The sequence below is a fragment of the Bufo gargarizans genome, chromosome 7, assembly GCF_014858855.1.
Source record: "Bufo gargarizans isolate SCDJY-AF-19 chromosome 7, ASM1485885v1, whole genome shotgun sequence".
In the NCBI taxonomy this organism is placed as follows: domain Eukaryota; kingdom Metazoa; phylum Chordata; class Amphibia; order Anura; family Bufonidae; genus Bufo; species Bufo gargarizans.
In genome coordinates, this window is record NC_058086.1 from 17,663,789 (window position 1) to 17,679,977 (window position 16,189).

General features: G+C 47.7%; 1 protein-coding gene across 1 annotated transcript in view; it reads left to right on the forward strand.

Annotated features, from left to right (window-relative positions):
- The first annotated feature begins 207 nt into the window (after window positions 1-207).
- Window positions 208-16,189, forward strand: part of IFT27 (intraflagellar transport 27) — a 46,458-nt gene continuing 30,476 nt past the window's right edge. Inside the window, exon 1 of the mRNA XM_044301596.1 lies at window positions 208-396. Within this exon, the coding sequence (XP_044157531.1) occupies window positions 363-396 (34 nt within the window). The 5' untranslated portion in view covers window positions 208-362. The remainder of the gene's footprint in view (window positions 397-16,189) is intronic.

The window sequence follows — 16,189 nt, forward strand, 5'->3', positions numbered from 1 at the left end:
GAGCTGTCACCAGTAAGGAGCATGAAGAATACATCCTTCAGACATGCAGTACATGAGCACTCCGCCAGAGCATAGCCCCTCCCACACAACGGACTGCTGATCACGTGGTCGTGACATCACCAAAGGTCCTTTTTCTTTCACCCACCACCTTCTCGCATTACTTACTTCAAGAAATTTATTCCAGAGCCTGACTCCTCCCGTACACGTGACTGATCACATGGTCATGACATCACCAAAGGTCCTTGCACCCTTGTTTTTGTTGCTATGGTAGCCAGAGCGTCTCCGTGTCTGGGGCAGATTAGCGCACAGGTGTCTTGTGGTCATCATACATCCCGGCTGAGAGCGGTACCGGCGCCGGAAGCATGGTGAAGCTGTCAGCCAAGTGCCTTGTAGCTGGTGAGTCCCGTCCTCCATGCAGAAGAGCATGCTGTGGGGTCCCGATTCTTCCCTGCCTGCAGCAGCTGGGGCCCCTGGGCCAGAGGAGAGGTGATGTAGGCCTCCTCCTTCTTCCATTTAATTTAAGGCGCATTCACACACTGCAGATTTTGTTGCAGAAATATCTGTGACTGATAATCAGTTTCTGGAACTGTGGCTGTGGCAGAAATATGTGCAGCACAATCTGCATTGTCTGAGTGAGTCCCATGCACGTGAACGTGTCTGTTTTGCAGACCGCAGATCCACAAAACACGGACACCGCCGGCCGTGTGCACACCTCATCGCAGTGGGGACCCATTGACTTCAATGGTCTGCAATCTGCATGTTGCAGATAAAGGTATCTGCAGCGGCACGGCTGCATGGACCCAGAAGACCTTCTGTGGGTTTCCGGGTCCATGCGAAAGCGGCACAAAAGATAGGGCATGTCCTATCTTTGTCTGGAACACGCGGATTGCAGACCCATTGAAGTCAACAGGTGCACACCACCAGGGTCCCTGTTTTGCAGATCTGCGTTCGTGTGCATGGAGCCTTAGGCGAATGCATCCAGAGAAAAATGTGCGTGGATGCAATGTGATTTAATGCATTTTGCACGCGCATTATAAAAAACTAAAGGTATACAAACAACATCTCTTAGCAACCATCCGTGAAAAACGCATCGCATCCGCACTTGCTTGCGGATGCGATTTTCACCAGCTCCATTCACTTCTATGGGGTCAGCGTTGCGTGAAAAATTGCAGAATATAGAAACATGCTGCGATTTTCACGCAACGCACAAGTGATGGCCTTCATCGGGCTGTTCTCGGAACTGCCTGCTCCCGGTGACTGCATGTGTTTCAGAGCGGCTCGCGGCGCAGGCACAGGTAAGGACTTACCTCTGCATCGCCTGGCTTATGAATAAAGATGGCAGATCGCATGTGTTCGTCGGGGAACTGGCCATCACTAGTGGTCAGTAGTTGCCACATCACCATCTACATCATTGTCTAGATTCAAACTACTGTTAGGGCTCATGCACACGACATTTGCTGTTTTACAGTCCGCGAATTGCGAAACCACAAAACACGGATACCAGCCGTGTGTGTTCCGCATTTTACGGAATGGCCGACCCCTACACGAACTGACAGTGCCCATACTGCAGCCCGCGAACAGTGGATCCACTATATACGGACACCGGCCGTGTGCACACCATATCACGGATGAGAACCCGTTCACTTGAATGAGTCCGGAAGATACAGCGAGGAGGCACCGAGCAGAAGGCCACGGAAGCACTACATTTCGGTCCCTGCCTCCGCACCACAAAAAATATACAACAGTGCGGACTGATCGCGGACACGTTCAAGTTGAATGAGTCTGCATCTGTCAGTGCAGGCCACATGGATGCTGCCTGTGCATTGGGGAGTGCAAATTGCATGGGCGGCAAGCGTTTGTGTGCATGAGCCATAATTGAACAGTCTTATCCTTGTCTGTAATGCGGACAATAATAGGACATGTATTTAGGTTTTTTTTGCGGGACGAATATGCGGACATACGGACACGGAAGGCACACAGAGTTATTTCCGTTTATTGCAGCCCCATTGAAGTGAATGGTTCTGCATACGGGCTGCAAGGAAACCAGAACGGACAAAAAATACATTCATGTGCATGAGCCCTTACTTAAAGGGGTTTTCCAGGCTCCTGATATTGACCTTTCTTCAGGATAGGTCCTTAATATTCAATCGGTGGGGGTCTGCCGATCAGCTGTTTCCTGCAGCCTCCGATGCCAGAACTAGAACGGAGCTGGAAGTACAGCTTCATTCCAAGTTCAGTGTCCGTGCTGGGTGACATTCATTTAAATGGGAGCCTGGCTGCAGTAACCCGGCACAGCCACTAGATGCTGAACGGAGCTGTGCTTCCTGTACTGGTGTCAGAGGCTGCAGGGAACAGCTGATTGGCTGTGGGACCTCCACAATCGGATATCAGGAGCCTATCTGCACACGTTGCTTATGCAGAACATCCACATGAAAGCCACACCAAAAAATCCACACAAAAAAAATGCACCAAAACCACGATAAATAGTGCAGATTTATGTGCGTTTTTTTATGAAGCAATGAAATACATAAATTAAACGCAATACAATTTATGTATTTCATGCATAAAAAAACGCACATAAATCTGCACTATTTATCGTGGTTTTGGTGCATTTTTTTTTGTGTGGATTTTCCGTTTATATTAACAACCGCATTGAAGCCTGTGGAGAAAACCACTATAACATAATGTGCAGAATCGCACAAATAATTGACATGCTGCAGATTTTAAAAATCTCACGACAGGTCAATTTTCCACACGAAACGAAAAAGCAAAGAATAATTGGGATGTGTCTTATCTCGTACAATTTCCTGCTAATTTATTACGCTGCGTTTTTTCCGCACGAGAATCTGCACGTAATCAGCAACGATTTAAGGTACCCATAAATCCACGACAAAAAAACTCCCAAAAAACGCACCTAAAGTGTAGATTTTTGTTTGTTTTTATTAGTGCGGATTTCATGCGGATCGTCTGCATATAAAACCTCCCCATGTGCAGGTAACTCGAGTGTCTGAAGCGCCAAGGTCCACAGGCACAAAGAATCCAGCACATAGGGACTCTAACATATGACTGGCCAGCGCACATACTTTTATTAATATCCCGTACAATTTATGTATTTCATTGCTTTATATAAGTTTTCTCCAGCTCCTCACGTGCTGCACATAACTGCCCTCCAGAGCTCTCAGAATTGCTGTGTCCTGTAACTGATATTACTCCCTATAGGCGGCCATACAATTCATGCTGCATACTGCGCAATATCTCTTTTTTCCAATATTCTATCCATATTGCAGCCTTCCAGGCCTGTTTATAAAGCCCTGTAGCCTAATCCTGACCCATACAAGGAGCGTGCTGAGTTTTCATTTATTTTATTTTATTATTTTTATATAGAATAGATGTATTAGTAAAGAGGTTGTGTCATTTCCACATTCTCAGGATCCCCTCTATGAGCAAGGGCAAAAACCATTAGGTATCAGTGGCTCCTACTGGTAGTGGTTCTCGAGCCCAACAGCCGCAGAAAAGGTGAAATAATCTGCAGGCAGCATGTTATAGAGCAGGAGGAGTTGAGCAGATTGATATATAGTTTTATGGGGAAAGATTCAGTGTAACTTGTAATTTACTTACAGTATTTATATCTGCTCATTCTGGGCTTTGAAGTCCAGGAGGCGGTCCTATCAGTGATTGACAGCTGCCTCTGTATACACAGTCATAGAAGGAAGGCTGATGGGGCCGCCTCCTTGACTTCAAAGCCCATTGTATTAGCATTGAAGTCTATAAGAATTTCACTGTGTTCCTATGGAGAGCTTGCCTGTGACAGGGCTCCATAGGAACCTATGTGCAGCAGCCTCGGATCATTCAGGAGGACGGAGGTTGCCGCACACACCATCCAGCTACCCCGATCCTCACTAGGGGGAGCCAGTGCCCGGCTGGGAGTGCACACTCCCGGTTTTTAACCTCACATATGCTGTGGTCGCATTTGACCGCAGCAACTGAAGGATTAAATGTGTGCAATCGATCACATACATTAGTCTAGGGTGCCTGCTGTTAACCCCTTCCCGACCAGCGCCGTAATAGTACGGCGCTGGCCGGGTCTTTAAAAATGGGGCCCGCTCACGAGCGCTGTGGGCCCCATAGCCGCGGGTGGCCACCTGCTTCTTATAGCAAACACCCGTGGCTTATGTCCGCAACCGGCAGTAATGCCAAGCGCGGACATTTAACCCCTTAGATGCCGTGGTCAATCCTGACCACGGCATCTGAGCGCACTGAAAAGCGAAAGCGCGCGCTTCCGGTCATGCTCCGGGTCCCCCGTGCGGCGATCGGAGGAGCCAGAGCTTGTGTGCAGAAGCCCGTGTCTTTGTGAATGACAGGAGGCTGCTGCATAGTATTTCCTATGGAGCACTTGCCTTTAATAGGGCTCCATAGGAAACAAGCAATTTTCTGATAGACTCCAATGCTAGTGCTAGCAATCTAAAACTGTAAAAAACATCCAAATGGCAGAATCATTGTTAAATAAAAAGTGATCAAAAAGTCATACACACCCCAGAATGGTATCAATGAAAAGTTCAGATCACCCCACAAAAAAATGAGCCCCCCAGACAGCTCAATACACGTAATTACAAAAAACTGATTTTTTTTTATTACTATCAAAACGCAAGAAAAACTATACATATAAGGTATCGCCGAATTCGTACTGACCTGTAGAATAAAAGTAACTAGTCAGTTTTATCGTACATTGAGCATCGTAAAAAACAAACAAACAAAAAAGCAAAGCGTAAAACTGTGTTGAAACGTTTTTTTTTGTTGTTTTGCAATTTCACCTCTTTTGGATTTTTTTTTCCCCGCTTCCCACTACATCATATGCAATATTAAATGGTGCAATTGGAAAGTACAACTTGTCCCGCAGAAATCAAGCCCTCTTATGGCTATGTGAACAGGCGCTGAGAAGGAAGGGAGTGAAAAACGAAAACTCAAAAAGAAAAAAAAACCTTCGGGGGGTGAAAGGGTTAAAACAGCAGGCACCCGACGGCTATGGCGCCTGCATGCCCGCACCATCTTTAAATACCCGATTGCCTACATAACACCATAAATTTACGTTAGCCGGTCGGGAAGAGGTTAAGTGAATGTGTTGCAATGAATGGATATCATCGCACTGCACAACAACCCCTTTAACTGTCAAATGGCTGATCTCTTGTACAAATTAAATAAGCCCAAAGTAGAGATAAAGGAACATAAATCTGCCATGGATAAAAGAAAGCGAAATCCTGGCCGTGACTCCTGAGCTGACTGCTCAAACTACCTGGGCAGTAATGTCTCTGAAGCTGCGGCTCAGGCCATCGGTTCCAGAAAAGACCATTTTCACACCTATAAAACCCAGATCATTTTACAGTATATGATATTCCTAATATTTGAATCCCCATTTTTGGGACATTTGAAGCCCTGCTGTATTCCTCCTGGGAACACCCATGATGTCCTCCAGCAGTGCCCATTCTGGGACTCATTTGCATAAGCCCCAACCTTTTTAGAGGTCTGTTGCGCAGGATGGTCCCGTAAAAATCGGTGTGTGGCCTGTAAAGAGTGTGTAACTGTGGCTCTTTGTCCCAGAGGTTGTGTCACACCTGCCTAATGACACAGCGACAGACGCCAACAACAGAAGCCTCAGCCTAAACTACTAATTTGATGGCACACATTGGGGCATATTCACTAAGACAGTCCCTGTTTTTCTATTTATTCGCTAACATTATGTCTGTTTCCAGACGTTAGTCTGTGTCTGTTTCCAGACGTTTATTCGCTAACATTATGTCTGTTTCCAAAAGTTAGCAAAACTGGCGGACATGGCGTCAAACCGGCTGTTAGACTTAGGCCCCTTTCACACGAGCAAGTTTTCCGTGCGGGTGCAATGCGTGATGCGAACGCATTGCGCCCGCACTGAATCTGGACCCATTTATTTAAGTGGGTCTGTGTACATGAGAGTTGGTTTTCACACATCACTTCTCCGTTTGTGTAAAAATCGCAGCATGTTCTATATTCAGTGTTTTTCACGCAGCCCTGGCCCCATAGAAGTGAATGTGGCTGCGTGAAAATCACATTGTATCCGCAAGCAAGTGCGGATGCAATGTGTTTTTCACTGATGGTTGCTAAGAGATGTTGTTCGTAAACCTTCAGTTTTTTATCACGCTCGTGAAAAACGCATCAATGGGCCTTGCTCCTGCGCAAAAAAAAACTGAACAACTGAACGCAATCACAGACAAAACTGAATGAACTTGCTTGCAAAATCGCACATTTTTAACTGAACACATCCGGACTTAATCTGTCATGCTCATGTGAAAGGGGCCTTAATCTTGCTGCACAGCCGGTTAAAAAAGGGGACATCCAACTATTTTAGTCCTAAAATAGTCGCAAGTCCCTTAGTGCCCCATGGAGTCCAGATCTCTACTTTTTTTCCTACTGCCCACCCCTGTTTCTAGGCGGCCCCCGACATGCCCACACCGTCCCTCCCAACTGTCGAAGATGGGGTAAAACCAGGGGACTTGTAACTATTTTATGCCTAATATGTCCGACTGACACAAGTTTCGATATCACAGCAGCCCACCCAAATAAAACGCATTTGTGATGTCACCGTAAATTACTTGTCATATCCTAGCATGGAGTCTAACATGTAAGCATGGGACCCCAAATCAAAACTTGGAATGGGGCCCGATTTTCTACTGAAAGTCAGCGGACTGACTGCTGGGCTCCAGATTCATTGCTATAGTGGCTACCCAGCTAGTTACACCCATTTATCCTCAGCTTTTCTCACAGAAACCCAGCGATGATGTCACAGCAGCCTACCAGACGAAAAAAGAGTCACTTTGTCACAGCCACTTACCTGACTGAAACATGTTTATAAGATCATGGATGCTTACTTGACTAAAATTAGTTGTGATGTCACAGAATATTTGTTCCCCATCAGAAGCCCACTTGTGATGTCACAGTGGATTACATTACTGGCACACCCTTGTGATGTCACTGTGGATTGCATTACTGGCACACCCTTGTGATGTCACAGTGGATTACATTACTGGCACACCCTTGTGATGTCACAGTTGATTGCATTACTGGCACACCCTTGTGATGTCACAACAGCTTGCCTCAAAGAAATAAAGTTGTGACACCAAGGTGTTTTACCTTACTTGAACGCACTTGTGATGTCCCGCAGCTTACCTGACTGAAAACCTATTGTGTTTTCACGGTCAGTTGCCTAAAAGAAACAGGTGCGAGGCCACAGAAGCTCACATTTGTGATGTCACAGGTGCTTAGCTGACTGAAAAAACTGTAGTGATGTCACCAGCTTACCCAGGGGCAGACAACAATAAAAGAGGGGCCATGTGCAACAACAGTATATTGGCTCATTGATTCTCTCCAGAAAATCCTCACTGTAGACCCCAAGCAAAGTTATATCTGGGGGCCCCCATTACACTACTAATCTCTTCCCTTGTTCCCTTTAGGGTCCTTTCAGATGTCCGCAAGTGTTTTGCGGTCCGCAAATTGCAGATACGCAAAACGCGGATACCGTCCGTGTGCCATCCGCATTTTGCGAACCGTACATGGCTGGCCCTCTGATAGAAATGTCTGTTCTTGTCAGTGATTGTGGCTAAAAATAGGACATGCTCTTGGGGAACGGATGCGGACCCTGAACTATGGACGTCCGAATGGACCCTAAATTGTTCTTTTTTTGGGCAGCAGGGGGCTTCCTGATCTCTAGGGCCCCAAGCATTTGCTTGGTTTGTGTAGTGCCAAAATCTGCCCCTATTCCCCCTGTAATTGCAGGCTTTTACTTCACTTTGTTAGAGAAACATTAGAAACCACCAAAGCAGTGAAGGTCCTGACTATGAGCTGGGAAATGTTCTGCTCTTCTTCTGAGATTTGTCAAGAGTGGTGTAAAGTAGAACTGGTTTAGTTGCCCATAGCAACCAATCAGATTCCACCTTTCATTTTTCAGTGCTCCTTTGGAAAATGAAAGGTGGAATCTGATTGGCTGCTACAGGCAACTAAGCCAGTTCTGCTTTACACCCGTTTTGATAAGTCTCCCCCTGTATATTTCTGTGTAGTCTGTACGAGGTGTAGCTCCTGGGCCAAATCTGTAACAGGGCCCCCCACCATGTACCAAATGCAAATATATGGGAGTAGATTTATCAAACTGGTGTAAAGTACTACTGGCTTAGTTGCTTTTCATTTTCCAAAGGATCTGACAAAAATGAAAGGTGGAATATGATTGGTTGCTATAGACAACTACGCCAGTTCTACATTACACCCGTTTGCTAAATGACCCTTATAGTTTATAATCCTGGCGTCTTAAGTGGCAGGGAGGCTTTTGGATCTCCTCAGGCACCAGGGCCCAGGTGCAGTAGCTACCTCTGCACTCCTAAAACCATGTCATTACAGCTTAGGCTTGTTTCACGCTTGCATTTGCAGTTCCGACAGGCTATTCGGGCCGGGAACAGACTGCCGGATCTGGCATTGCCGGATACAGCTGGAATGCAGTCCGTCCCCATTAACTGTAATGGGGCTCGGTGGTGATCCGGCCGCGATCCAGCAAATATGCAGAGAAACAGCCATGTCTAGGGTAGCTTCGGACTCCTCTCTCTCACTGAGTTGGCTTCCACTGCACGCTTCGGCGGGTCAGTACTTTGAAGGTATTGAATGCCATCACAGCAATGACTACCGCTGAAATGTACACTGTGCTGCCCTACCCTAGGTGAGGACCACATACAGGCCCTATCAGGTTGTGGACCTATAGCAATGAATGGTCTGCGTGCAATCTGCGAAAAAACGCGGATCGGACAGGCATGCAACATATGATTGTGTCGTGTAACCAGTCCTTAACATATTACGTGATCGCACACTGTCTGTTTATAGCTTTTTATAAATAACGCGCATTGCAATCACACAGTGCTGACATTTGGGATTTCCAGGACCTGCGTGATACCTGTATCTGAGGCCGGAGCCGCCATACTCGGGGCATTCTGTTTATATGACACCAAATCACAGCTACTTATTGGTCTAAAGTGGCCAAGAAAGTGGCAGCATTGTGTGGCGGCACTCTGATTATACACATTATCATATCGTATATCCGGCTCACAATACCACACTGCAGGGCGCATGATTACACAGGTAGAGAAATTGCACGTCTCGAGAAATAGAGCTCTGAGTACCTTTAAACAGACAAGAGAGCAGCAGAATTATTCTCCGTAATTACAGACCCCCGAAGAGTTTATTGCTCTCGTATTAAGGAGAGAGGCCGTTATTGGAAAAGAAAGAGAACTGAGTGGCAGAGCTGAGATTTTCCACGCGCTCTCTTAGGAGGTTTGGTATGTCCTGTAGCTGGTAATAGTAGGCCTTATAGTGAATGTTTAATGGTGTAATCAGTCTTTTTTTAAGAGAAATACACAATTTTTATTAAGTCGGAATGTTTTCTGAAATCACTAATAAATTTATTCTACAAGGCTTGGAAAAAGGCCTGTGTGTATGGTAATACATCAGCAGGTGTCCTTACAACAGGAAGGCAGGGATTTCCTAAACTTTCTGCTACCCAATGAAGACATTGGAGCTCATTAACTTAAGACTGTATTTTCATTTTCCAGTCTTTGTAAAAAATTCTGCTGAAGTAAGCTGTAGCTAATTTACTAAGAGGTGCAGGCCTATTTATGAATTTGTCACATCTGTGATTTCTGTGCGCCATAAATTAAACCCTGCACCAGCATCTGGCATACATTTCAGCTATAATGTATATAAAGTGTCAAAGCCTGTGGGACCTGTGTGTGGGGTAAGCATTGGTAATGTGTTATGGGGAGCTGGGTGGTAGACTCAGATCCTGATAGAAAGGGAAAGACTATTTAGTCAGTGGCCAGACGGCTGAGGATTTATGTTTTTGACTTATATTTTGGTTGCTGTTTTGTGCTGATATGCTTGAAAATAAAGCATTGTTTGGACTTCAATCTGATGTCAGGCGAAGATATGTGATGATGACCCCCGAAAAGGAGCTAATCCCCCACAATACGCACTTTACTGGTGCAGTTATTTGTGGCAAAAGCGTTTAGTGGCCAATTTTAAGTACAGAAAGAAAAATATATAGGCACTTCACAGGTGCAGTTATTTCTGCTGAAAGCATTTAGTGGCCTATTTCAGTACAAAAAGAAAAATATATTCTCAGTTCACTTCTACAGTCTTGTGTTGAAAGCATTTAGTGGCCTATTTCAGTACAAAAAGAAAAATATATTCTCAGTTCACTTCTACAGTCTTGTGTTGAAAGCATTTAGTGGCCTATTTCAGTACAGAAAGAAAAATATATTCTCAGTTCACTTCTACAGTCTTGTGTTGAAAGCATTTAGTGGCCTATTTCAGTACAGAAAAAAAAATATATTCTCAGTTCACTTCTGCAGTTATATGTGTTGAAAGCGTTTAGTGGCCTATTTCAGTACAGAAAGAAAAATATTTTCGTCGCTTTTAGGGGTGTTTTAATTTATTTACTCCAGCCAGGCCATGCACAGAGGTGTGGTAGGGGCCTAAATGTTTTTGTCACAGCAGAGTAAGGGGGCGTGGCATCAGGAGTCGCAGCGAGAGGCCTGAGCTCCTAGTGTCATCTAGTGGTCGTGTCTTGACCAGCAACCCAGTGGTTCTTGATTGGTTAACTCGGTCATCCACTTCATTCCAAGTGACATCAGACACCGCCAGCCAACAGTCGGTGGGTTCGTCAGACACAACCCTTAGTTGGCATGGCCCGGGAGCAGGCCCTGTGCCCTCACCTGTCCTCAACCTGCCTCTGTCCTTTGCTGTTCCCTCAGCCACAGAAGTATTGTATGCTGTGGGCTCAGCCCACTTTACAGCAAGGAAGAGCTACTAGAGCAGGGGTACTTAACTGGCGGACCGCGGTCCGAATCGCGGACCTTGGTTGCCAGCTGTCCGGACCCCTGCATGCACCCGGGTGCTGGCTCTCAGGGGGTGCCACAGTCCAGAAGCAATGAGCACTTCCATCAATACAGAGTGGAAGCGCTCATTGCTGGAGCGCAGGGAACTGCAGTCCTGCCACTCGCCGCTCAGCTCCCCGTGCTCCTTCAGGCCGGCTTATTCCTGTTCCATCATTCAGCCTGCAGGCACAGACCGTGCATCTGGCTTGTGTGGGCGGAGCCCGCACTCCGGAAATCTGCAAAGCCCCGCCCACCCAGTGCTTCAGAGCGATCTGTGTCTGCAGGGGAGAGAGGACTGTGAGCTTCAGGAATGGGACAAGGTGAGTAGGTACTATGTTTTTTAACACAGATGGGGCAAAATGGGCATTTCTACTCTGGAGGGGGGCAAAATGGGCATTTCTACTCTGGAGGGGGGCAAAATGAGCATTGCTAATGTGAAGGGGGCACAATGGGCATTTCTACTATGGAAGGGGCACAGTGCACAGAGGGCATTATTACTGTGAAGGAGGTACAATAGGCATTACTAGCACAGAGGGAATTAGGGAATTACTACTATTAAGAGGGCACAATGGGGATTTCTACTATAGAGGGGGCACAGAGGGCATTATTACTGTAAAGGGGCACAATGGGCATTATTACTATGAAGGGGCACAGTGGGCATTACTACTATTAAGGGGGCACAATGGGCATTAGTACTATTAATGGGCATTATTACCGTGAAGCAGGCACAATGAGGATTATTACTATGAAGGGGGCACAAAAAGGGCATTACAACTGTGAAGGGGCACAGATAGAGCATTACTACTGTGATAGGAGCAAAGAGAGGGCATTACTAATATGAGGGGGCACTTAGGGTATTCATACTCTGTGGGGAGGAACTAAGGAGGCATCGTAATATGTCAGGGGCACTAAGGAGCATCATAATGTGTGGGGGCACCAAGGGATCACCCTGCTGTGAGGGTGCACGTAGGGATATCATACTGTCTAAGGGGCATCATTATTGTTAGGGGGCACTGAAAGGACATTCTTACTGTTTGGTCGGTAGAAAGGAGATTAGGTAGGCTTGGAGGTGTGGATTATTGTAAAAAAAAAATAATAATGCAGCGCTACACGCCAATGGGGTTGTCCCTCCGTAAATATATTTTTGTTTTGCAGCTCAGACCTTCATCCTACAGCAGACTCGGGTATGTGGACCTTTACAAAAAGTACTTGAGTAACCCTGTACTAGATGACAGTCAGCAACTCATGCCCAGCCAAGCTCTGGAGGAGACACTACTCGATGATGATGAAGCCGATCGCACTTGGGAGCCAGGTGCAGAAGGGGCTTCATCATTATCATCAGGAGAAGAGGGTGGCAGCTTGCCCGTGAGCCAGCGGCAGAGCCAGCAAGTCGATAGGGTGGCCAGGAGTCAGCAGGGTGGCAGGTCGGGAGCCAAACGTTCCCGGGGTAGACCACCTGCTTTGCAGCAGCCTACCTGCCCGAGAAGTAGTGGTACAGTGGTTCACAGAGGCAGCGGCGGTAGCAGTCAGTCAATGCGGACTGTTGGGGGGAAAATCACCTACTCGGCGGTGTGGCAGTTTTTTTATAAAGCCGCCGCAGGAGGTGAACGTGGCCATATGTAGAATCTGTGGGCAGAAGGTGAAGCGTGGCCAGGGTGCCAATGTTGGCACTACGGCCCTGCGTCAACATATTCAGTTTTGCCATACAGTGGCCTGGGAGAACCGTGACTCTGATGTGGTGGTCCAGCCTGCCGCAGCAACCGCCGCATCACCCAGTGGCATGCACGTGCTTTCAGCCAGTCAAGGCTCCACCACCTCAGCCGAAGGGAGCTGTCTGTCATTCCCATCTTCTGCTGGTCCAGATGCTCCTTCTCCTCCTATTCCTCGTCATTCATTCTGTCAGCAATCGATCACCGATTCGATTGCCAAGAGACAGTAGTATGCGTGCACGCATCCAACAGCGCAGAAGCTGAACGTGCTCCTGTTCAAGTTGCTGGTGCGGCAGTCCCTACCTTTCCAAGTGGTGGACTCTGCACCTTTGAGAGAACTGATGGCTTGTGCCGAGCCGAGGTGGAGAGTCCCAAGCCGTTATTTCTTTGCGAAAAAGGCAGTACCAGCCCTGCACAAATATGTAGAACAGAAGGTGGGCCAGTCCTTCAGCCTGTCAGTGTCTGCCAAAGTGCATGGCAGCGCCAACGTGTGGAGCTGTAACTACGGTCAGGGACAGTACATGTCCTTTACTGCCCACTGGGTGTATGTGATTCCTGCACAGCCACACCAGCAACTTGCCAGGTCACGCCACTTCCGCCTCCACGTTGTCACACCATTGGGCCTGTGACTGTGTCCGCCTCTACCTCCTTATCCTCCACCGTGTCCTTAGCCTCTACTGCAGGGACAAGTCACAGTGCCCCTCCACCATACCACATGTGAAGGGCACGGCGGTGTCACGCTGTTCTGCACCTGGTTTGCCTTGGCGAACGGAGTCCCACAGAGGAGGAACTACTCTGTGTGATTCGTCAAGAAATCGAATCTTGTCTTTCTCCGCGACAACGGAAAATCGGAACCGTGGTGACCGACAACGGGAAGTGTCGGCACTGCGTCAAGAAAGGCTGAGCCATGCGCCCTGCATGGCACATGTGTTCAATCTGGTTGTCAAGCGGTTCCTGAAGTTTTCCACCCATCTGCAAGACATCCAAAAAATGGGCAGGAAACTTTGCATGCACTTCAGCCACTCGTATACCATGAAGCACACCCTCCACGAGCTGCAGCGGCAGAAAGGCATCCCCCGACATAGGCTGATATGCAACGTTTCCACCAGTTGGAATTTCACCCTCCATATGTTGGACCGACTATACAAACAGGGAAAGGCCATCAACAATTTCTTGATGATGCAAGCGGGTAGGAGTACTCCCCTGTGTAACTTCGATGTTAGCCAGTGGCAGCTCATGCGTTACACCTGCTGTTTGCTCAGGCCTTTTGAGGACTCCACAATATTTGTCTGGCGCCAGGACTACGAGATGAATAACGTCATTCCACTGCTTCATGTCCTGGAACAGATTGTGGTGACAATGGCTGGTCAGGGGACTGGAGACGTGGCGCCTAGATCTCACAACCACATGAGCCCTGTGGGGGCTGAACTGAAGGGACAGGAGGACATTGGAGCACAGGCAATGTGTAGCGAAATGGGTGGTTTTTCTACTCGGGTGACAGGAGAGGAGGAGCAGGAGCAGCCAGAGGAGCTACAGGGCGATGAGGAAGACGAGACGGAGGACCCAGACACACCGTGGCAGTATGCAGTGGAAATGGAGGCAGGCAGTCCCTCCGAGTCACTTGCACAAATGGCTCGATGCATGCTCATAGTGTAGTGACAGCCAAATTGTCACCATTCGGCAGGGGGATGACCTCTGGCTCTCCACCTTGTTGGACCCTCAAGGGCTCCAGATGGCGACCAAAATGATGGCGACCAGAATTTACAAATGGCGACAAGACTTTTTAGTCTTGTCGCCATTTGCGAGTAGACCCTCCGCGGCAGCTCTGCAGTTGAACAGCGACGGGCACAGGAGCTGATAGTTCTCTGCCGCCGCCGATGTTCTTCTCAGTCTGAGTCAGCTCGGTCACAGCACACAACAGCAGAGACGCCGGCAGCAGGGAGGGGAGGGGCGGGGCTCGGGAGGAGCGTAATCTGATCCTAGAGTGGAAGCTGCTTCTGCCAGCCCCTCCCCTCCCCGCCCACCAACCAATCAGAGCTGAGGCAAGGCAAGCACTTGCAGCTCTGAGTCACTGACAAGTACAGGGAGAAAGAATCGAATGAGTTACAGGTGAAAAGAACTAAAGATCCGACTTGTGACTCATTCGATTCTTTCTTAGACTCCCTGTACAGTGTGCCCCCCCAACACCCCAGTATAAGAAACATTGGTGGCATAGTGTGCCCCCCCAACACCCCAGCATAAGAAACATTGGTGGCAGTGTGCCCCCCCAACACCCCAGTATAAGAAACATTGGTGGCACAGTGTGCCCCAACACCCCAGTATAAGAAACATTGGTGGCACAGTGGGAAGTGCCAATGAGGGTTAAAAAAAAATTAACTCACCTCCTCCAGTTGATCGCGTAGCTGCTGGTCTCCTGTTCTTTCTTCACGACCTGTGATGATGTCACTGAGCTCATCACATGGTCCATTACCATGGTGATGAATCATGTGATGTATCATGTGATGTGCACAGTGATGTCACCACAGGTCCTTTGACAGGTCCTGAAGAAAGAACAGGAGACGATCAATTGGAGGAGGTGAGTTAATTTTTTTTTATTTTTTTTTAACCCTCATTGGCACTGCCCACTGCGCCACCAATGTTTATTATATTCAGGGGGGGGGCCACTGGGCCACCAATGTTTATTATATTGAGGGGGTTGCACTGCGCCACCAATGTTTATTATATTGGAGTGTTGGGGGTGCGCACTGTGCCACCAATGTTTATTATACTGGGGTGTTGGGGGGGGGGCACACTGCACCACCAATGTTTATTATACTGGGGTGTTGGGGGGGCGCACTGCGCCACCAATGTTTCTTATATTGGGGGGCGCACTGCGCCACCAATGTTTATCATACTGGGGTGTTGGGGGTGGGGGGGTGCACTACGCCACCAATGTTAATTATATTGACCTTCTACTATGCATTCTGTATTAAAGAATGCTATTATTTTCCCTTATAACCATGTTATAAGGGAAAATAATACAGTGAATAGACTTTCATCCTAACAACCATGCGTGAAAATCGCACCGCATCCGCACTTGCTTGCGGATGCTTGCGATATTCACGCAGCCCCATTCACTTCCATGGGGTCTGCGTTGCGTGAAAAACGCACAACATAGAGCATGCTGCGATTTTCACGCAACGCACAAGTGATGTGTGAAAATCACTGCTCATGTGCACAGCCCCATAGAAATGAATGGGTCCGGATTTAGTGCGGGTGCATTCCGGTATTTTGAATGCCATATCCGGCACTAATACATTCCTATGGGAAAAAATGCTGGATCCGGCATTCAGGCAAATCTTCTGTTTTTTTCGCCGGAGATAAAACCGCAGCATGCTGCGGTTTTATCTTTTGCCTGATCAGTCAAAATGACTGAACTGAAGACATCCTGATGCATCCTGAACGGATTGCTCTCTATTCAGAATGCATGGGGATATGCCTGATCAGTTCTTTTCCGGTATTGAGCCCCTAGGACTGAACTTTGTGCCGGAAAAGAAAAACACT